Consider the following 24,203-nt stretch of genomic DNA (forward strand, 5'->3'; position numbering starts at 1 on the left):
GTTGAGTGTATGTGCTACAAATGGTGTGGCCCAATTATTAAATGTAAATATTTATAGCTAATAGTTCTAAGTTTACGACAGTAAACTGTTTATTCAAATGAAAAGTTTTATTTGAGGATTAGAGATACATTTGCTTTCTTAAACTCAGAGGTGGCATTGGGTTTTGAGTTCTGTTTTTGTTCTGCAGAAAACCACACTGATGAATAAAAATTAAAGCATTAATCTACTGAATACCCCCCTGTCATAAACAGATAGCTAAGGGTTAATGTTTCTTTCACCTGAAAAAAAAGTAACCTGAAGCACCTGACCAGAGGACCAATCAGGAAACCGGATTTTTTCAACTCTGGGTGGAGGAAAGTTTGTGTGTGAGTCTTTTGTTCTGGGTTGTCTGCCTGAGTCCCTCTCAGCTATGAGGAGGATTTTTCTTTTTCCTTTCTAATTTTTTGTTTCCAAGTTGTAAGTACAAAGTTGGTTTTTTGTTTTGTATTTACATGTCTATAGTTGCTGGAGTGCTTTGATTTGTATTATTTTTGAATAAGGCTGTTTATTCATATTTCTTTTAAGCAGTTGACCCTGTATTTGTCACCTTAATACAGAGAGACCATTTGTATGTATTTTTCTTTCTTTTTATATAAAGCTTTCTTTTTAAGACCTGTTGGAGTTTTTCTTTAGTGGGGAACTTCAGGGAATTGGGTCTGCAGCTCACCAGGGAATTGGTGGGAGGAAGAAATCAGGGGGAGGTCTGTGTGTGTTAAATTTACTAGTCTGACTTTGCATTCCCTCTGGGTGAAGAGGAAAGTGCTTTTGTTTCCAGGACTGGAATTACAGAGGGTGAACTCCCTCTGCTTAGATTCACGGAGGTTGCTTCTGTGTATCTCTCCAGGTGCACCTGGAGGGGGGAAGGGAAAAATTTATTTCCCTTGGTTGTGAGACTCAAGGGTTTGGGTCTTGGGGTCCCCAGGGAAGGGTTTCGGGGGGACCAAAGTGCCCCAAAACACTCTAATTTTTTGGGTGGTGGCAGCAGTACCAGGTCCAAGCTGGTAACTAAGCTTGGAGGTTTTCATGCTAACCCCCATATTTTGGACACTAAGGTCCAAATCTGGGACCAGGTTATATGACACCCCCTCCCCCAGTCTTTCCATCCACCAAAATAACCCCAGTATTTACCCAGAAAAAATATTAATATTTTTTGCACCTGTTTTTGTTGTTGTGGCTTGTGGTAATAAACGCTGATAAATTCCCGGGAAAAATAATTAAAATAAAAACTGGAAACGAAGGGCCATAAGGATATGACTTTAAAAACATCACTTGCCATGGGAGCATTGTCTACACAAGACCTCCCAATGCTGGAGCCCGTGGGCTCTTGGCCATGGTGGGAAATGTGTGCCCAAAGGACCTCCCTGTGATCGTTCAGAGTGTTTTGTCTACAAGGGTAAGTAAGGTGGAGAAATGACCCTCCCTTTTTGGGGGCAATGCAGGAGTTTAGTGGAGGCAAGCTCCATGAGGTTTCTTACTCAGGACTGTCCTCAGGGGTTGGGGTTAATCTTCACCCAGAGGCAGCGAGGGGCTTGTCCCACAATCCATGTGAGTAAGAGATGGGTAGTGAGGCTGGAAGTGGGCCAAGGAGCATCCGTGAAGCAGTTTAGGGCACTCTGAGTTCACTTCTAGCCACCACAGCACTTAGTTGTAAGTGGTACATGTTGTATGAGTGATTATAATACTCAAAGCCTCTTTCTTCTACTGTATGCACACTAACAAGTTAATCCCTGTAGTTCCCCATAAGGTAGGTGAGTATTATTTATTCCTGTGCAGCTGGGATACAGGAAGGGAAGTGATTTGGCTGAGGTCATGCACCCGGTCAGTGTCAGAACTGGGATTAGAATGCCAGGTGTCCCTGATGTCCAGCTGCATGCGTCTTCCTCTATACCATGCTGCCACTGGGAGCTATTCTCACTTATTAAAATATATATTCTCCTCTAAGAGGAAAAGTATTCTCCAAGGGTGCTCTTGCCAGTAGGGCAATCTAGCATGAACAGCCAGGTCTGGGGCCTGTCAAAGCACACGGTTCGTGATATGTACGCACTGCCAGTTTTGTACTCCCCCAAGATACGGGCTGATTTTCATATGGTAATGCTTTTGCATGTTCCCTCAGAACAGCAATCAGGAGCCTGTGTAGGTGAGCAGGTAGGGCATAAGAAAGGTGGTTGATCTCTTCACTTGTAAAGACATTCTGTCATGCAAACCCAGCTTCACAGCAGTTGAGCTTTCAATGTGTAAACAGAGACTGCTTAATTACACAGGTCATGTCAATTAGCGTGACCTTAGCATTTTCAAGAAATTAATCACTTTCAGCAGAGCAGAGCACTGCTCATACATTAATACAGTGAACTATTAAAGCTTGTAGAAATCCATTAAATGCCGGTGCTTTTTTTTCTTTTTCTTTTTCTTTTTCTTTTGCAATAGCTGAGTTTTCTTCTTGAACTTGTTGTTCTCACATTAGACCAACAAACTTCTTAAAATAAAGTGGCTGGTCACTGTAGAGGGTAGAAGACACAGGCGTCATTTTTCACTTATAGGGGAGAAAAGTATCAGCAAAACCACAGCGTGGTCTTACAGAGCACCCACCTTTGCTTCACGGGTGTAAACATGCTGAGTGAAATCCTGGCCTCCTTGGGTATGTCTACACTGCAGCTGGTAGCCAGCCTCCCAGCCTGGGTAGATAGAGGCATTTGCACTAGCACTCAGTGTGGACGTGGAGGCTCTGGCTAGCCACTGAGCTCTGTCCCAAGGGTTAGGTGGGCTTGAGAGAGTGAGCTGCTGCCCGAACTGTAATGTCTACACAGCTGTTTGTACCGCACTACCCGCTCTGGGAGGCTCGCTCCCAGCTGCAATGTAAACCTCCCTTTTGAAGTCAGTGAGAGTTTTGCCATTGACTTCAGTGGGGTTAGGTTCTCACCCACTAACTTGAACGGCTTGGGTCAGAGTGAGGAGATCGAGGCAATTCTAAGTCCGGTTCAGAGCTGGATAGCCGGTGTTTCTGGGGGGGGGGTCAAATGGTCCCAGGTGGCTCTCTCTGCGTGGCTCTCCGCCTTTCCACACAGAAGTGAGGGCGTTTCGTTCACACAACATAACTCCTCCTTCCTTACTTCATGCCACTTCTTTCCACCCTGATCTTGGTATCATCTGGGAGCTGATTCATCTTTGGGGCTGATCTCCATTGCCTGCCTGGAAAAGACCCCAAGCCCAGGGTGTCATTGGGGATTGCTGGAATGCAGCCATGCTCTGGCCCTGTCTTGTGTTGGGGAACACGAGGTGGTGGTGGCAAAGTACAGGCCCAGGTACACCAGGCTAATGCCACCTGAGGATGAACTTTAAAGAGTTTCCTTCCTCTCTCTCTCCCCCCCTGGTGGGCTTTACAGTGGAAGGGTCAACTGGAGCTTAACTATCTCATTTAGTCACAAAATGGCTAATGAGTGAAGGGAAGTGGGCAGAGGGTATGCTGGTTTTGGGGACCTGTGTGTGAATCCTAACTTAGGCCCAAGTGTGGAAAGGAGTGAGGGAGTCCTGTCCTGAAATGTATTTGTGTTCAAGTGTGCCCTACCTGGCAGCCTAAGAGTCCAGGGGGAGGGAGGGTCTTAGAGCTGGGCCTCCAGCCTGAGCCTGACTGTCTACACAGCAATTTTATAGCCCTGTGGCCCAAGTGCAGCCAGGCCTCACGTCTTTCATTCCAGTGTAGACGTACCAGTGCTGCTGCAATACAAATAGTAAGTAGATGGTATTATGGAGGTGAGTGAGCTTGGTGGCTGGTGTCCTGTTTTCTCCCTCTTACCCCTTTGGTGGCTGGCACCTATGTGCTGTTACCCCATCCTGTGCCCCCCCCCCCCAGTGCTGGTGCTCTAGCCCTCACCCCAGCCTGGCAACTGGCACACATGCTCCTGCCCCTCCCCTGGGCCCAGAGTCTCCACAGGGACCCGGGGTGGCTGGATTGGGCTGGACTCGAGTCACATAAGTAAGTGACCACCTCTCCCAGCCGGCTGGAGGCATATACTGTGTGATTCCTGTGTGGTCACCCGTATGCTGGCCCTGGCGGCTGTGTAACAGAAACTAGGGAGAAGAGAGCTAATCCTACCTGCTCCTATGTGCTGCTGCAGCTCCCCCACCCTGCTTTGGGTCCTGCTCCCTTCTGCCCCCCCTGCATGGGGATGGGATATAGCTGGGTCCCCCTCTTGCCTCTGCATCAACTACCCCCTTGGTCTGCTGCCCCAGGGTGGTTCTCTGCCCTGAAAACACCACACAGAACGAAAATACTTTTTTTCTTCTTGTGTAATTAATAAATCCCAGGTGACCTGGGTATTTTGTTGTTGCTGTTATAATAAAACTGCCCGCATACCGACACGTGTTGGGTTTCAATAGGGAGGAAACTTTTTTGGCTGAGTCAGAGCATAACCCCCCCAAACATGCATTCATTGTGGAAACCTGGAAAGCCACTACCGCATTACCGCACTGTGTGATGGGCTTTACCACAGCCTCCACCTCCGCCTACACTGCGAACTTACCTCAATGGGACGCTGCCACTCATCTTTGAATGGTAGCCACCTGTGTCCTGCTGCAAATCTGCATAAGAGACAAAAATGGTGCTTCACGAATCCCAGATAATGGAGTTAGGACATGCTAAGTTCTCTCCCCAGAGGGTTAAGGAGGAGGGGGGAGTTTGGAAAACAGCAGTGTGAGCTCTGACCCCAATTCAGCAGGTATTTAAGCATGTGCCTAACTTCAGGCATGTGAGTAATCTCCCTGAATGCATTGCACACACCTGCTTAACTTTAGGCATGGTCTTAAGTATCTTGTTGACTCAAGGTCTTTTTGAGTTACCAGAATGACAGAAACAGACTACACAAAGCAGTCTCCAACTGGTGATGAAAATAAGGATGTTTCCCATCCCTTTTTGTCATGACATCCATTAGGAAGCTGAAACAGTGAGCTATACCATTAGCCAAAGGCCTAAGGCAAATGGAAGCAAGAGACATCTCAAGCCTGGAAATTATCGTCATTGAATTTTTGCAGCCTTTGCCATGAGGTGTCTGGGGTATAAACCAAAATATCAGGGCACTGCCAGGAAAATGGAGAAAATTGAAAACACCAGGAACACATCATGTATTAATCAGTTAGCAAAACTTAATGGGCTGTGGCTAAAAGCAAGGAGTCATGCAATGCTTAATTTTGATATATTAGGTGATGCACCATAACAAATAAACGGACCCAGTACTAAAACCAGATAAATAGTTTGATCTCCAACATTCTTGTTTCAGAAGATTTTTTAACTAACCTCCCAAAAACATTCACAACTGAGCTATTTAGCAGCAGGCAGAATACTTTACAGAGTCATTACAGAATAGAGCATGAATGATAGTGGTAGCTGGCTGAATAAAGTTGTAAAAGGATGTGGGGTGGGGGAGATGTGGGGGAGGACTGTTCCCCCCGTTTCCCCCAGTGTTGATACAGGTTTTAGATTAAAAATCTATGATGGGTTGAAGCTATAGCTCAAAATCATTTTCTATGTTTGCCTGACCCAAATTAAAAATGTGTTTTGTTGACAAAATTTGGAAAGGTTGGAGATTTGGCAGGCCTGGTTGTCCCCATGTTTACATTAATATGTCAGCACCTCATTAATCATTTATTAAACTGTAGTGTTTCTTTTCCCTCCTGCTATAACCCGTGTTCTGCGGATGTCTCACTGTCCACTCCACATCTAGTATGATCCCCCCTCCCCAATTTTACAGTTTCTTCACAATTCGTTTTAGCGTATGCTTTAACTTAAACACATCCCGATAATTTCAAAATCAAAACGAGCCAAGTGTTGTATTTTGGTTTAAAAATCAAAGTGTACCTTATAAGCCTGTATGTGCACTGAAAAAGTCCCAGTATATCATTGCAGTCTATTTTTTCTGCAAATACACAGTCTATTTTTTCTCTCTACATAGTTATGGCATTAATATTTAGCTAATGCGTGTGTGCTAAATCCTTTTTACATTCCTAGCAAAACAGAGTGCTTACATTAATAAAATTGTATATTTTAAGAAATAAGCAGAGCGTGTGTACTGCTTTTTATAGGTGCACTATGAATAATCATTTTTTTCAGACAGACACCCAGAGTAACCACTTTTTTTCTGCATTTCCTGACACTGGAAACAGATTCTCATGGTGATTCCTTTTATAGTTTCTTCTGCTAACGACTCCAAAGAACCACTCCGATGTGGTCTCTGTGCAGTAAATCAAACTCCCTGGTCAAGAGGTAGGTAGGAAGGTACAGTTCAGTAAATCAAAACGTGTCACATCAGCAGGTTCCAAAACCTGAGGGAAAAATATTACAAAGATGTGATCCCGTAACTGACCTTGTTGGATTTACTCTTATGAGTAGAGTTACTCCCATGTTAGGAGTTCTTACGTGAGAGAGGTTACTGACATGTGCAAGTCTTTGCAGGTTTGGGCCCTAAGCTAGTATTATTTTTAACTTAGGAAGACTTTTAAGTCTGGATCCTGGAAACGCTCAAACCTAATTGTCTTCAATGGGACTACACACTGGCTTTAGAGGAAGCACATGCATAAGTATTTGTAGGATTGGGGCCAAGTTTTGGAGAAAAATATTTAAAGCTTTTGATGTTCTAGGAAATTCAAATTCTTCTGCAGCTATGAGCATCATCATTATTGTTATTAATTTGTTTTATTTATTAGTATTTTATTTTATTTATTATATTTCTACATCAACCTAAATGTGCCTGGCACTTTACCGACTAACGCACAAGACTGGTGGAGAAGTCGGTGCTGACAAGTGATGTCAGCTGAGGATTTGCCCAAAAATCCTTGTCCCAAAGACTTCACAATTGTTGCAATCTCATTTGTGCCCTTGCAAACTATGTGCCACTCACTGTAGGTTCACATTTTAGTGGAAACAGCAAAAACTTGCCTCTGCCCCGCAGGAGAGAAAAGGATAAATTCCATTTGAAATCCTTGTGGAATTTTACATTTTGACATGTTTTTCTCCACTAGTTTGAATTCAAGAGAATTTACCTACAATATTTGGTACTGTCTTTTTCTTTCTTTTTTTGCCCTCAAATTACTGTCTGCAAGAGCTTTTAAATCCTTTATTCTGTATTTTAATAATATGTATTTAAAAAAATCCGTGGCAGAATGGCGTTCTGGTGGACTATATCAGAAATTCTGAAATGCAAACTGTTCTGTTGTGTTCCGCCTTTTAAAGAGAGAGGCTTGCTGGCTTGGCTAAAGATGTTTTAGCCACTTGACTCACTTTGTATTTTTAAGTGTTTAATGGGTGGTGAGAAATAGGTAGAATGGCAAAGTTTTTCATTTATTTTCTTTATCCAATTCAAGTGATGACATTGAATTGTTGCAAGTGATCCTTCAAGTGTCCCCATCCGACCAGCGCTGAGAGGTAGCCGCTTCCTGGGAGCATTGAAGCAGTGTTTGCCAATCCTTGTAAAGCATTTCACCTCTTCACAAGCTAAAGCCTCTCAAAACCAAGAACAATTAAAGCAAAAGCCTTTCAGAGCAACTGGGGAATTCAGCAAAATAAATCAGAAATCCTCTGCTCTGGCTCTGGAGGCTCTCCTCATTATAAGAGCAGATCTATTAGCCCCCTTGCCATTGTCTTTCATTTCTCAAGTGAGGTGATTCTAATTAAATTAATCTGCATGTCAATCTATCGGTGATCAATCAAGAGGGCTGAGGTTCCCCTGTGCGGCAGTGTGCTTGCGGCTGACAGGGGCTGATAATGGAGGAAGAAATAAACTGTCGAGCAAAGTTAATTAGTCAACATAATAGGTGGATTAAACGGAGCTGCTGATTGCTGTTTCACATGTCGAAGCATGAGGTGGGAGCTGAAACTGCAATTAACAGACAATTATTATATTTGGTTGTAAGAGGTCGCATGAATAAACATATCTCTGTGGGTTTCTGTTTTTAATCCCTTTCCCTGTTTAATATAAGGAGAAGTGTAGGTCATTTCTTCTTATTGTTTTAGTCAAAGTTCTCTACGGCAACGCGTGCTCTTGTAAAATTGGTAGTCTACCCAGGGCCCCATCTTCAGCTGGAATCAAACCCTGAAATGGTGAACTTTGTTAATATAGGACATAGGGGTCAGAGCGGGGAACGGAATAAGAGAAGCAGTGTGTGGTCCTGGAATTATGGTGGGAACCTGAGTGACCTGGATTCTGCTCCCAGCCAGCTGTGTGACCTTGGGCTAGTCACTTCCCTATTTATGCCTCAGTTCCCCCTGCCACACTTCGTGTCTTATCTATCCAGATTGGAAACTCCTTTGGGCAGGATCCATCTCAGACTGTGTCTGTATCGTGTCTAGGACAGTGGATCCTGATCTTGTTGGGATCCCTAGACATGAGCATAATGCAGATGATAATAAGGGTGACTAAGTCTGTCCTTCTCTGAAGTGGAGACTGTCCCCAGACACACTGAAATGCAGCTCAGAGCTGGAGAATTTGGGATAAGTCCAGATATCCCTGATGACTGTGGCTAAAAAAGAGGAGGTTGGGGCGAGGAGAGAGAGAACGCTGCTCTCATCTCAACTTCACAAAAAGTCTTTTTGTTTTCTTTTATTTTGAATCGATTCTCATTTTCAATGTCAACAGCGCTATCTACTTCAGCACAGAAACTGAAGGATAATTTAGGGTGAAACACAGCCGCCCTTGTATTTGCGGGGGGGTGGGAGAAATCTTTAATAAAGATCTTCTTGTTAAAATGATGGTTAACAGCGTACCTTTTGCCATACAGCTACAAACTCTGCAATTTGACTTAAAGCTGCATCAAAAGGTTTCTATGCCAAAGACTCACTCATCAATAGCGTCTCTTGTTAGATTTGTACAGCATAAGCACCAGTTATTATGCGAAATAGCTATGCAATTTTCTGCAGCTCCCAGCTGTTATTTATTTAACTGAGTTTATTACAATCTATGCTCTTTTTTTTTTAATATATCAAAATGTTGATCTGTTTTGCTCTTGTGCTCGCAGGTTGTGGTGTCGACAACAGTCAACGTGGATGGCCATGTGTTGGCGGTGTCGGACAATATGTTTGTACACAACAACTCCAAGCATGGGCGGAGGGCTCGAAGGCTTGATCCCTCGGAAGGTACGCCTTCTTATCTGGAACATGGTAGGCATATCATTTTCGTTGGTTGACATTGCTACTTTAAATGTGGATTTATTTGGTTTCTTTCTCATTTTTCATTTCAAATTGTCCTACAGTTGTCGAAACAAACTTCTGGGCCAAATTTTTAAGAGATCAGTCTCCAAAAACTGGGCTTGGATTTTCAAAGCAGCAGAGTACTAGAGTTTTCGGTGGTAGGATGGGGAACGTGAGAAAATTCTCACGAAAAATCTGCTCCTTGCTTTATTGAAAAATGTCTACATTTTTGGGATCACCTCCCCTTGCACCCAAAATTGGAGTCAGGTTTTCAAAATGGCGCAGCTCCCCCTGGCATGTAAAAGACATGGGTAGAGTTTCAAAAGCACTTGGCACCCACAATTGGGACCAGATTTCTGGTAGCTGCTGGGTGCTGAGCGCTATAGAAAATCTGGCTACTACATTGAGTTTTTTTAAATGAGAGTTAAGCTGCTTTGAAAATCTGGACCTAATTAATGTTTTGTTTTTGCTTTGTCCTCTAAATTGGTGCCTGCTTCTAAAAATGAAACAAAACAAAACAAAATCCATGAGGGAATTCCCCCCAGCCCCTCGGGAGAATTGTCCCTTGTCTTTTGAAGTGGGTTATAATTCTGAACACATCAGGCACTTGCTCCATTGACAGTCGTGGGTGTGGAATGCACCCAGCCCCTTGCACTGATTTGTGCCATAAGTGTTTGCCATGGATTGCATGGGTAATTGGTGATATTCTGCCAAACAGTTAGAAGAAACCAGATAAAATTTGTCTCAAGGAAAGTGAATGCCACTTGGAAAAATGTAAACTACATATGGTAATCCAAATATTAATAATGGGAGAATATGCCATTTTCCACCACTCGAGGAATTGCTGATGAAAATGAGTTCTATGCTACTTATTCTTTTGGGTTCCGATCCTGCAAAAATTTAGTCATCTGCTTAACTTTATGCACGTGTGTAGCCATGCTGAAGTCAATGGGGCTGCTTGCGTGAGTAAAGTTGAAGGTATGGATAAGTGGTTGCAGGACTGGGATTGTAGTTCGCACTTACTAACCTAAAATTCTTAGCTCAGCAGCGTTTCTCATTATATAAACATAACTTACATCTGTATTTATTTAACTCTAAATTTTTATGTAGGTCATGAGCCATTTTCAGCTGTACTTCATCCTATAGAATTTTTTTTCATCCCTGCCAACAACTTAATCTAATAAACAAACCACTGTCATAATGTTTGCTCGATTTTTTTGCATGGAATGTGCAAACTGCTTTTATTAATTAGCAAGAGGCAGAGCCTTACAAAGGACACGTCACTCTATTCAACCTTGCAATCTTTTTAACATAAACTCTTGTCTTTCAAAACCTGCTTATTTTTTGGCTTTGGTAGAACTGAGCTAGATACACTTTTTTTCCAGTGGGGACCATTGAATGCCTACCTGTGATTAAGTTTATACTTTTTTTCCCTCATACTTACAATTATTCTTGTCTTCACACATACTGTAATGCTACCTCCTTTTCATGTATCTACCACTCACGCTCCCACTAGCTAAGTTGCTCTGTGTGCAAAAAGAAGAAAATAATAAAATTATACCAATATTTCCAGGTAACCCTCAGGTTCAGTGGTTACCATTAAATATCAACATTTGACAACAGGCATCACATAATCACCACAATTATCTTCTCTTCTAAATCCTGGTGGGGGAAAGTGATTATCTAATCCAATCTAATTCTCAGGTACCTCTCGGATAAAATTATTTGGCCACTGTTGGCAAATTCTCATTAATGGTGACCGCAGCACAAAAAGATCCCTTCCTTCCTTAAGACATGCCAAACGTTTAACCTTTTTTCAGCTAAACCGGTGTCTCCTCCTACCACTGAACTCTGTGCATGTTTATGTGCATGTAATGGCAACAAAACTGGCAAGTACATTTGTTGTGCGTTGTCCAAAACATCTGACCGAATTCAAGGGTGGATACATGTTAAAGGGGGCGCCTAGCCACCAAAATTTTGAGCAGCCACCAAAAACTGAAACCCCACTCCTGGAACAGTCTATAGCTCTCTCCATTGGAGTAGGCTTCCCTCATAGTTCCCTCCCCAAAATGTGGCCATCTCTTACTCCTACTCCTGGATCCTTGGTCCTAAGGTCTGGGCTGTCTTCCCCAGATTTGTCCATGAAGAATATCCTTGGCTCTCCCATCTTCTGTGGTGGTGTTGGGCAAGTGGAAGAGAGGATGATGCAGGCCATATCAGGTTGCCAGTAGTTAGCTGTGCTGCTCACAGCTACTCTGGTCCCGTGCTCTGACTGATCATGAGGTTTGGATTGCAAGAAGTGTACTATCACACCCCTCTGACCAAATATACCCAGATGCTTATATAGAGATTTTGAGCCCAAATGAAAATATCTGGTCAGCAAATGATGAATACCTCATGTTATTTGTGGAGAAGTGTGGGCAGAAGGTGGTGATGTGGGACCACAGTGGGGTGCTTGCTGGCTGGTTTTCTTAGGCATTATTAACCTTACAATTTTCTTTACAAACCTATGTTGGCAAATGCTGCTTTCAAACATTGAGTTCCAGTGTGTGTGACACCTAAAAAAGACTTTGGGTGCTGAAAAACAAAACTGGACAAAAAGTTTTACCTTCTGTGCCATTCAGGAGCCTTGTGTCTCCACACTTGGGTTTTTACCATCACATTTGCAGGTAGCCTGGATTATTTTTGGGATCTCCAACACATCTATATTTATAGCCTGCTGGTTAGACAGTAAAAGGAAAGCTCCTTTTTAGCGACTCATCTCTCTGTACATAAGTAGAAACCAAGATCATGGTTTCACATCACCACACTATACTCCTTGATCCTGGAGAGTTAATAAGCTCATCTTTCAAATAAATATCTCCCTTTTTCAAAAGGCAGAGGCTAATTATTTCATACCGCTCTGTGTGGTATAAATAGGGTAGGCCACAGTGATTTGTGGTTTGCAATAATTATCACATTTTCACTCACAAATAGTTGGACCCTTGCTTGTTTGATATTTATGGTAAACCACGGGGCTGACATGGTTGACCTTTCTAAATTATACAAATACAGTAAGATGTATAGAGCTAATATAGATCAAAATTGGTATAATATATGTTGGTTTATACTTCATCTTAAGTGTAATTTTAAAAGGAAAACCTTTCCAAAACAATTTAAAGGACTAAACCCAAACGGAGGGAAAAGGAAGGGTATGCAAGAGGTAGCATTCAAGCAGGCCTAGAGGGACTCTTTCAGGTTTTTTAGCATGAAGCCCACACTCTAGATCTCTGCAGAGTTTCTTGCATAAGCTCTTTTACCTTGCTTCAGATTAATTTTTCAAATCTCTGAGTGTATTTACTTGAATTTAAAGCCAATTGGAGCATCAGTTTCTCTCTCATTTTTCCTCTCTGGCAGAATGCAGTGCCCTCAAAAAAATGAACGTGCCGGAGACCCTGTCAGTTTGCATGCTCTAACACTTTATTATCTAATGATCTAATATGCAGCAAGGCAAAGAGGGGGTGCTCATCACTCTGACAGGATGCCTACGAGAAGTGACTAAATTACTTTATGTACCATTAGCGCTAGCAGCTACGGTGAACTCACTGTGAGCGTTTATGCAAATACTCCTGAATACATTCAGGTGGCCTTGTCAGGCAGACGACTGACAAGCAGTTTAAATGCTCTCTTTTTTTTTTAAAGGGCCAATTTTATTTCTTCTCCCTCCCCATTCCACCCTCCTCCTCTTCTCCGCGGAGAGATCACTGAGGAATTAGGCTCATTGGTGACTGACTTGGTTCTGTGTCAGTCTCAGCAGCAGCAGCAGCAGCAGCGAAAGAAGAAATGTATCATTTACATGTTTCAGACAAGCTACAGGCCTTGATTTCAGAACTGCAGATAGAAGCAGAAACAGTTGTGATGTCTAATGCAATGCCCTGCCACTGTTGTTATATTTCTGATCTTTCTATAGATGCTTATGAAGCCAGAGACTGCCTTATCCTGCAAAATATAGTGACTACACCTATGCAGAGTCTTAGTAACTTTAGCGGAACCTCCTCTTTAAAGAGACAAATACAAATTCTCCTCTGCCTTTCTTGAGATACTACCTCTGTTAAATAACCATTTTTTGCTGGTGGCTTAAGGTAGGGTTCCCTGAAATAACATTCAAGTGCCTTGTTCTTAAACAAAGCCATATTTCCAGTTAAAAATCCGTCAGATGCTGAGCAATACATACCTGCTGACTTTATTCCTGGAGACTTTATACAAGCGTGTCTCCCACTGAAGGCTGTGGAAGACCTGAGTGGGAAAGGTTTGCTGGAGGTTTTTAATGGGTGTCTTGCTTTCTGTTTTACATTCACAATATGGTGCCATCCACCCTCCTTTATAAATCCTTCTGATAGGACAATTTGTAAAATGAAGCCTCAGTTCTGAATGCCTTTAAACCTTGTTGTAACTGCCCAGTTCGTAAGAACACTATACAGACATAGATGGGCCATTTCATATCTAGAATTGAGCTAGATGTCACTGTGATATCAATTCATTCCTCCTAAAAGATATTCAGAGATTTGACTTACTGACCTAATTCTTGTGCTGTAGAAAGATGACTTGGCCACCGCACTTAGATCTTCTTTTAACTGGAGTGAACCTGAATGATATGAATAAACTTACTGTATCAACTCCTTTTTAACCCTTTTGCCCCTGCATTCTTTAATATTGCATGCAAAACACACTGCTTGTGTGTATTTTAGTAGTTAAGCTGTTAATATAAAATAGGAGAATGAAATGGAATAAATGCCATGAGGAAAACTTCAGTGAGCTGAGAAATGGGGTCACGCTTTAAAAAATGACATTTATCCTTCCCCTTAACTGGTTTTAGCCCAAAAATTGCAGGTCTAATAATATGGGGACTAATGCAATTTGTGAAGTAGTCCCAGGTTAAGTAGGCAAACTTTGGTGTTTGTCTGACTACCCCTTGGGGGGAGGGGCAGCACCTGCTACATCTGAGATATTATTATTTATTATTTATTTGCCAGGAAGTGAAAAATAGAACCACACGTACAGACACTTTTATTAAGCATATCAAGAGTTATATGATATTAAAATACGCACAGAGAGGCCAACGTTGGAATCCAGCTTAATGGGGCTTTGCAGAAGGACTTCAAGGCCACGGGGAGTTGAAATAGATACATGTCTTTTTTGGCCCCACACATACAACCAGGCATATGCTGGACTTAGTTCAATCTTGCTATCCTATATAATAAACTATTTAAAAGATTAGGATGGTACCTCTTTGATAGAGTACAATTGGCTTGCAATTCTGGTTTACTTCAACGTTCTAATTTATTTCCCGTTAGGAAAGAGTACCTAGGATTGTTGGACATCAACTAGTTTACACAAGGGAGAAAAAATTGACTCTAACAACATTGCACAACATATATATTAGTAATAATAAGTAAGCCTTAATATGCGGAAGGGTTGCAAAACTTCAAGCTTGAAATAATTTTCTTTCTGGTGTTTGACTTTTGGTTTCTCATATCGGTTCCCTCATAAATGTGGTGACTCAGAAATTCAGGCAGATTTTTACATAATGGTGTGTTTATGTGTGTTTGTAGCTTGACATAACTGGGTGCATGCTATTAACCTCTTCCGTGCCCTATGGACATCATAGGAGCTACATCATCTCATATGTAAGGGAATGCTCTACAGCTGGATTTAATCCATTAGGTATAGCCAGGTGCAGTTGCAGCCTTCTGTTCTTTTGGATGGACAAAGTAGATCGTGAAAAGTCAGGTTTTTAATTTTAGAAAACATGTAGTTCTCCCCCCTAAAAACAATTAGCACTCATTCCCAAAGATCCCTGGGCAATCCTAATAAGATTTCTACAGTAAGGGCAATTAACCACTGGAACAACATACCTAAGGATATCATTGAATCTTCTTCACTTGCACTCAAGTCAAGATGGATGTCTTTCTTAAAAATAACCTCTGTCTGAGCTATATCCTACGGGCTTGATGCAGAAATTATTGGGTGAGGTTCTTTGGCCAGTATTATGCCGGATGTCTGACTAGATTTTAATAATAGTCCCTTCTGGCCTTAAAAGATATGATCAATCAAAGTAGTAGTAGCAGTAGAACCTGATTTACGCAACTCCAATTTCTGGATCGCTAAATTCTGTCAGCCAAATGTTGTCCCACTGATGAATTTCTGCTAATGCAAAGGAGCTCTCTTCAAGATAGGAGCTCTGCTTCTTTGTGATTTCAGAGCTTCACGGGAGCTAGGGGAGAGAGCAAGAGAACTGACTTCCTCAAGGCCAGGCATCTCAAACAAGAGTTCATAAAACTCTCTGTGTATCTAGGTTATTATATTGATATCCATTGCCAGTCTTGGAGAAGCTGGCAACTTAGGAGCTGTATCTTCAACTTTATGAAGGTTTTGGGAATTCTCCAAGACCTTTATGGAATCAGAGCACGATTACAGAAAAACCTTAGCTGCTGTGTTGGGCTGAACTCTCATAGCTACCAGTACATTACTACATTCAGTCGCACTCAAGCAGGCAATGAATATTCATAGGTTATGAGCATTCGTTACATGTCAATTTGCTTTGCTGGCTGCCATGTCACCAGTACAATGGCATCATGGGGGGATAAGAATGACACTAGGATTAGAGAAATGTTGGAGGGATGCGTCCCTGAATGGTGGTGAAGTTTGCCAGACATTCCCTTTCTCACATGTCCCAAAATGTGCACACCAGTCAATTGCAAAGCCATACATTATTATAACAGAATTAATATTTACTTCCAAAGATTTACTAAGCAAACAAATGCTTCCATTCGATATCTCTCAATTAGAAAAACACTCAGGCTGCTGTTACTCTGGTAGAAAGAGGATTCTTTCCCCAATCATCTAGGGGAAGTAGGATTTAGCTGTGTACTGTGATAGGAAATAAAGGCCAAGAACTTTTAAAGTGACTGCAGATTTTGGATGCCCCTCTGGAGGCAACTCAGAGGAGCCTGATTATCAGAGAATGAGTGTTCGGCACTTTGTGAATATCATGCCACTTCAAGGTATCTCAGGCAGGGCACCCCAAAACTGATGCACCTCAAATCATTAGTTACTTTTGAAAATCTTAGCCAAAGGATCCCATTCAAGTTAATGGCAGAACTCTCATTGATTTCAGTGAGGGAAAAATAGGGCTTAAAAACTTAGTATTGATGAAATTTTATTTCCAATTTGTTGGGTTTTTAAAAAAATTTTTAAAATTTCACCAATAAAGAAATCCTACCTTTTCCCTGCAAAGCTTGAAGATGACTTCAACTAAAACAGTTTCCTGGAGCTGTGTGAGCTTGTAGATCAACATCAGGATTTCTCCCCTAATATCTGTTGTTGGGACTGCAGAAAGTTTCCGCTGCCAAATGGATATTTGACAGAGCTCCTCCAAAAACAATGAAATGAGTCAACAGCATGAGCCAGGAAACTGATGCAGAAAATAGCACCCAATGGGTTGGTATGAGCCACTCAAATCCAAATTGCAATCTCAATGCTTATGAAGCACACTATTAATACAAATGAGGACAGGTTTTATCTATGGACCTAATCTGTAGTGCACTGAAGTCAATGAAAAGACTCCAATTGATTTCAATTGGCTATGGATTGGGCATAGATATGCGTTACATTTATGTATGTAATGCGCCATGTAACTAAATGCATGGGCTTATACAATAATCGGGCAGCTCCAGGCCCCAGCATGCCAAGCGCGTGCTTGGTGCAGCATGCCGCGGGGGGCGCTCTGCCGGTCGCCAGGAGAGTGGCAGGCAGCTACAGTGGACCTCCCACAGGCACGCCTGCGGAGGGGCCACTGGTCCTGCGGCTCCGGTGGTCCACCAAAGCTGCGGGACCAGCGGACCCTCTGCAGGCACGCCTGCCGCCCTTCCGGCTTTCAGCAGAGGGCCCCCCCCCCCCCGCGGCATGCCGCCCTGCTTGGGGCGGCGAAATGTCTAGGGCCGCCCCTGACAGTAATATTGGCACTACTGTGCCTATGCACTGTTGCTGTAGCCATATCAGTCCCAGGATATTAGAGAGACAAGGTGAGTGAGGTAATAGCTTTTATTGAACCAATTTCTGTTGGTGAGAGAGACATGCTTTCGAGCACACAGAGCTCTTCTTGTATCTCACTCATCTTATCTCCCTACTGTGCTTACGTGTTGCATCATCTTGCATTGTAATATCATACTTAAAGTTTCAAAAAGTGCAAAATTGGTGGAGAAATATGTTGGGACATTTTGCTGATAAATGTTGATCTGATGACTTCAGGCCTCTGAGATGGTTATTCTCCAGGAAAGTTCAGGTTAGATTCCCCGTCCACAGTTTTAAACATAAGAAAACGTAGCAGCAGCAGTAGGAATAAAATGTCCTTGAAATGTCCACGTGAGGAGAAGTAGACGTGGTAGAGCAGCAATCTTTGAGATACTCCTTCAGACATGGTAGGCAAGGAAAGAGGCTGAGAGAAAGGGGACCTGATTCTGAGCTCCACCCCTGTTCTGTTTGTGTTGTAACACCATTATTTTCAGTAGCATTTCCTATAGTTTCTGTAGTTTCCAGTAGCAATTCCTGTTGTTAAGAATGTGCTTAAATTCTTTGCTGAATAAGGATGGGCTGCTAAATCAGGACCCTTGTGGTTGTTTCATTTGATAATTTAAAACATTTTCTTTTTCAAGACAGGATTTTGAAGGCACCAGTGATAGGAAGGCGCCTCATTGACTTTCAGTGGGGATTGTGTTGGGCGCCTCGCTTCCTTTTGTGCCTTTGAAAATCTTTCACAGAGTCAGTTTTTCCTAGGACGCTGTGCAGGAGAGTATCACAGGTAGTAACCGCATTCAGCTGATTCCTGTCGTCAGTATTTCCACTGACATCCGTGGGTCTAATTGTTTGGGCAGGATTTGGCCCATTCAGACCGTTCTCAGGATTATGTCTTTGTTGACTTCTAGATGGTGGGTCTATGTTGATATAGTTTATCATTAAAGCACAACAAATAGTTCACCACCAATAACTGCTTTGATGAATTTGGCCTGGGATTTCCAAAAATGTTTCATCCTGGCCTAACTCTGCTCCCTCTGAGATCAATGAAAAAACTCCCACTGAGTGTTTTTGGAAGTCCTTGCCACATTTTTTTCTGAGTATATCCGGACACTTTATCTTTTCTATTCCGCCTCTTCTGCATTTCGACTCATTCCAGGCATTCACAGCCCCCTCTTTGTGCACAAAAAATCTTAAACATGAATGCAACTGTGATGTCACACACACTGGCTTCTGGCCTTGCTGAATGGAATGGGTGTGGTGAGGAGCCTGATTATAAAAGGGAAATTTTTCAAAAAGCATCTAAATGGCTTAGAAGCCTAAAATCATTTTCAAAGGCGAGTTAGGGATTTAGGCCTACATTAGGGAGGCAGTTTCACTTAGTGGCTAGATTGCTGGACTGGGACTCAGGAAGGGAAGAGTCTGTTCCTGGCTCTGCCAGTGGCCTGCTGGGTGACCTTGGTCAAGTCACTTTGCCTGCCTGTGCCTCATTTTCCTAATCTGTAAAATGGGGATGATGATGTAACTCCTTTATAAAGTGTTTTGAGATCAGCTGATGTAAAGCACTAGAGAAGAGGGCGATGGTGTTAGTATTTATTCTTATTTTCAAAAGTGACGAGTGATGGGTGCCTCAAGTTGGATCTCAACTTGAGACATCTAAAAGGGGCTGAGTATCAGAGGGGTAGGTGTGTTAGTCTGGATCTGTAAAAGCAGCAAAGAATCCTGTGGCACCTTATAGACTAACAGACGTTTTGGAGCATGAGCTTTCGTGGGTGAACACCCACTTTGTCAGATGCATGTAGTGGAAATTTCCAGAGGCAGGTATATATATATGCAGGCAAGCTAGAGATAATGAGGTTAGTTCAGTCAGGGAGAATGAGGCCCTGTTCTAGCAGTTGAGGTGTGAAAACCAAGGGAGGAGAAACTGGTTTTGTTGTTGGCAAGCCATTCACAGTCTTTGTTTAATCCTGAGCTGATGGTGTCAAATTTGCAGATGAACTGAAGCTCAGCAGTTTCTCTTTGAAGTCTGGTCCTGAAATGTTTTTGCCGCAGGATGGTCACCTTAAGGTCTGCTATAGTGTGGCCAGGGAGGTTGAAGTGCTCTCCTACAGGTTTTTGTATATTGCCATTCCTAATATCTGATTTGTGTCCATTTATCCTTTTCCGTAGATACTGTCCAGTTTGGCCGATGTACATAGCAGAGGGGCATTGCTGGCATATGATGGCGTATATTACATTGGTGGATGTGCAGGTTAATGAACCAGTGATGGTGTGGCTGATCTGGTTAGGTCCTGTGATGGTGTCACTGGTGTAGATATGTGGGCAGAGTTGGCATCGAGGTTTGTTGCATGGATTGGTTCCTGAGCTAGAGTTACTATGGTGCAGTGTGCAGTTACTGGTGAAAATATGTTTCAGGTTGGCAGGTTGCCTGTGGGCGAAGACTGGCCTGCCACCTAAGGCCTGTGAAAGTGTGGGGTCATTATCCAGGATGGGTTGTAGATCCTTGATGATGCGTTGGAGGGGTTTTAGCTGGGGGCTGTATGTGATGGCCAGTGGAGTCCTGTTGGTTTCTCTCTTGGGTTTGTCTTGCAGTAGGAGGCTTCTGGGTACACGTCTGGCTCTGTTGATCTGTTTCCTTATTTCCTCATGCGGGTATTGTAGTTTTGAGAATGCTTGGTGGAGATTTTGTAGGTGTTGGTCTCTGTCTGAGGGGTTAGAGCAGATGTGGTTGTACCTCAGTGCTTGGCTGTAGACAATGGATCATGTGATGTGCCCGGGATGGAAGCTGGAGGCATGAAGGTAGGCATAGCGGTCGGTAGGTTTTCGGTATAGGGTGGTGTTAATGTGACCATCACTTATTTGCACCGTGGTGTCTAGGAAGTGGACCTCCCATGTAGATTGGTCCAGGCTGAGGTTGATGGTGGGGTGGAAGCTGTTGAAATCGTGGTGAAATTTTTCCAGGGTCTCCTTCCCATGGGTCCAGATGATGAAGATGTCATCAATGTAGCATAGGTAGAGAAGGGGCGAGTGGACGAGAGCTGAGGAAGCGTTGTTCCAGGTTGGCCATAAAAATATTGGCATATTGTGAGGCCATGTGGGTGCCCATAGCGGTGCCACTGATCTGGAGATATATATTGTCATCAAATTTGAAATAGTTGTGTGTGAGGATAAAGGCACAGAGCTCAGCAGCCAGTTGTGCTGTGGCATCATCAGGGATACTGTTCCTGACAGCTTGTATTCCATCTGTGTGTGGGATGTTTGTGTAGAGAGCCTCTACATCCATGGTGGCTAGGATAGTGTTTTCTGGAAGGTCACCAATGCATTGTAGTTTCCTCAGGAAATCAGTGGTGTCACGGAGATAGCTGGGTGTGCTGGTGGCATAGGGTCTGAGTAGAGAGTCCATATATCCAGACAGTCCTTCAGTGAGAGTGCCAATGCCCGAGATGATGGGGCGTCCAGGATTTCCGGGTTTGTGGATGTTGGGTAGTAGATAGAATAACCCTGGTCGGGGCTCTACGGGTATGTTGATTTGTTCTGGTGTTAGTGTAGGGAGTGTCCTAAGTAGATGGTGCAGTTTCTTAGTGTATTCCTCAGTGGGATCTGAGGGAAGTGGCCTGTAGAATTTGGTATTGGAGAGATGTCTGGCGGCCTCCTTTTGGTAGTCAGACCTGTTCATGATGACCTAAAAGGGGCTGACTTTCAGAGAGTGGGTGCTCAGCACTTTCTGAAAACAAGGCCCACATAAAGTATGTCAAATTGGGCACCCCAAAATCTCTAGTCTTTGGGACAGATGTTCAAAGGTATTTAGGTGGCTAAAAATGCAGATAGGCACCTACTGGGATTTTCAGAAGCACCTAACAGATTAGGAACCTACAGTAATTCCCATTAGTTCCATTTCCATTTCCCTGTTAGTCAGCAATGCATGTGAAAGGGAATTCAGACACTATATGCAATATAAACCTGGTGTTTTGATAAATAACCTTGGTTATGGTATTTTGGTAGCTATTTAAGAGGCTCTGTACATACTCAACATGAGTTCAAAGCATGTTTCCTTTAAAGTCCCTGTCTATGATGTAGAATGGCAAGCAGACAGAGCAGAATTCCCCTGGTGTCTAGGGTTTGGCTATACTCTTCTCTGAGGTATTCCCTGAAAATGCAAACTTGCCTACAGAATTATGGATTTGGGGTTATCCGCTCCTTGCTGGAAGGGAAGGTCAGAACTCAGCGTTAATTTCAGGCATCACCATGGAGTGGCCCCTATTTCAGTGCTGCAGTTCTCATTGGGTGGATTGGGATTTGAAGTCACAGGACCATGGAGCAGTGCATCCAGGTTAAAACAGGTTGCTCACCATTCTCTGACTCTTTGATGATAAGCTGAGAGTGAAAAAATGCTGAACAAATTCGGCCCTCTGTAGAATTTTCTTATATTAAAGGGTAAAACAACCTAGCTTGTGAGCTCTGTTCTTCTACTGTGTGTCTGGTAAAGCACCTAGCAGGGGTTGGCAACCTTTCAGAAGTGTAAAAGCAGCAAAGAATCCTGTGGCACCTTATTGACTAACAGACGTTTTGGAGCATGAGCTTTCGTGGGTGAATACCCCCTGTGTACAGGCATCCGACGAAGTGGGTATTCACCCGCGAAAGCTCATGCTCCAAAATGTCTGTTAGTCTATAAGGTGCCACAGGACTCTTTGCTGCTTTTACAGATCCAGACTAAGATAGCTACCCCGCTGATACCTTTCAGAAGTGGTGTGCCGAGTCTTCATTTATTCACCCTAATGTAAGGTTTCATGTGCCAGTAATATATTTTGATGTTTTTGGAAGGCCTCTTTCTATAAATTTATAATATATAACTAAACTATTGTTGTATGTAAAGTAAATAAGGTTTTTAAAATGTTTAAGAAGCTTCATTTAAAATTCAATTAAAATACAGAGCCCTCCGGACCGGTGGCCAGGATCCAGGCAGTGTGAGTGCCACTGAAAATCAGCTTGCATACTGCCTTTGACACACGTGCCATAGGTCGCCTCCCCTTGGCCTAGCACAACGTGGCCCTGGCCCTTGACTGGGGCCCCTGGTGCTACTACAGTTTAAATAAATGAATAAAGTCGTATTATTTTATTATTATTTTATCAGCTGCATTGAAAGAGCAACTTCTCTAAGCATTTCTAGGCCTGGGTCCAAAGCATTCACTCTTCAGATTTTCAGCATGCTGGTTTTATGTGGTGTCAGTGCTGGGCAGATACTACCAAGTATAAATGTGTTTTTATGCTTGTGTTTTTGCAAGTAAAACCTAAATTATGGGAAAGAGGTACTTGACCCTTCCATTTACTCTAGTACAAAGAACAGAGGCAGCAACATTCTGAAAGACAAGGGTCTCTCAGTCTTTGGATGTAACGAGGTCTTCTTCCTTCAATGCAGTTCGGGTTGTGTTGCCTGCATTACTGTCCCACTGCCATAACAAACACAGACTGAGCATTATTTGTTTTCCTGCACCAAACCATAATAATAATTAATAATAATATCAATTGAATCATTGTTTATTTTTCTTTTCCTCTCCCCCGCCTCCTTTATTCATTAGCCTGTAGTGTTTTTCTGGCTAGGAAAGCAGCTGAGTTAAGCCATCTGACTACTTGGGCTGCTTTTCTTATAAAACAACCAGTTTCTCTACCTACTCCCTTGGCCCAGAGCCTGGCCCCCTGAGGCCATCCTTCAGACCCAGATCTCTCAGTTGGCAACTCAGTATAATCTGTCACTGAGCCTGCCTGAGCTGAATTTTTGCATATGTTGAACATGCATCCTTGCTGCATCTGGCAGGCTGCAACAATGAATGCAAAAGCCTGTGTCTTTAAAAAGCAGCTGATCAAAGTAAAAAGCAACATGAATGGAAATAAAGGTATTTTTTTACGTTTTTTTTTCTCTTGGCCTGTGACTAGACTGAGATAGTAATAACAGGTATTTGCACTGTTTTCTTTTTTCATTTTTTTTTTAAATCTTGAATATTTAACCATGATATCTCCAAAGTGAAAATATATCATACATTCCAATACGGTGATAGATTTCAGAGATGAAGAGCCATGCTGCTTAATGTTGAGTCATGCCTGCATTTCTAAATTTATGGCAGTATTATGGTTTAATGAATTGAACAGGTCCCAGAACAACAACAAAAATCCTTTTTTGTTTGAATTTTGATACTGCACACTTTGGTCTTTAGAAGACTAAAACCAAGATGTTTCTTTAGTGGTTAATCGTCAAGCTAACTTCATCCTATATTACTAATTTTGTGTGTGTGTGTATGTGTGTGTGTGTATGTGTGTTTAAACGGCTGCTTTTAGTCAGGCTACTAGACATAAGCTAAAAATTCGTATTCTGATAGGCACAGCAAACCTCTAAGAACAGATGGAGTAGAATGCGGCACAAAGGTTTAATCCTATCAGGATGATTCCTTTACGGCCATCTGGATAAACCGGCGCACAAACTCAATGCCTGTTAAAAATACAACTTAGGCCAAGATTAACGTCACAGATTTTCCACTAGACTTGTTCATATTTGACTTTATGATTCTCCAGAAAATTGCATTAGAGTACATCGTCTGATTTGTAAGAGAAATCGGAAGATGGATAAGAACTCTTAGGGTACTTGAATTTTCCTTAGCATAACTGGATTTCAGTTCCCTCCCTCTTCCCCTGTCTCCCACAATTGCTTTGTGTTTCTACATGGATTGTTCAGTTTTTGAAAGACGATTTCCTCAGCCTCTTTTGTGGACTGGTCTTAATCAGAAGAATTGGGCTAAAAGTTAATTTTGGTCAGGAAACCTATTTTTCCAAGAAGAAAGGAGTGATGCATTTATTGTACAATCAGAGGCAAATAAACGTCTTATTGTTACAATAAATATCAAAATCAGCTGTATGAATAATTCATTTCAGATTTGTTTAAATAGATTTG

General features: G+C 42.5%; 1 protein-coding gene across 8 annotated transcripts in view; it reads left to right on the forward strand.

Annotated features, from left to right (window-relative positions):
- The window catches only part of EBF1 (EBF transcription factor 1), a 325,480-nt gene that overhangs the window by 201,702 nt on the left and 99,575 nt on the right, over positions 1-24,203 (forward strand). For 4 of the 8 annotated variants that reach the window (XM_030573181.1, XM_030573185.1, XM_030573182.1 and 1 more), the window contains exon 8: positions 9,040-9,181. In XM_030573181.1, the coding sequence (XP_030429041.1) occupies positions 9,040-9,181 (142 nt within the window). The remainder of the gene's footprint in view (positions 1-9,039; positions 9,182-24,203) is intronic. The other 4 variants (XM_030573183.1, XM_030573188.1, XM_030573184.1 and 1 more) reach the window with 1 other exon arrangement.

This window comes from Gopherus evgoodei, chromosome 8, assembly GCF_007399415.2.
Source record: "Gopherus evgoodei ecotype Sinaloan lineage chromosome 8, rGopEvg1_v1.p, whole genome shotgun sequence".
NCBI classification, from domain to species: domain Eukaryota; kingdom Metazoa; phylum Chordata; order Testudines; family Testudinidae; genus Gopherus; species Gopherus evgoodei.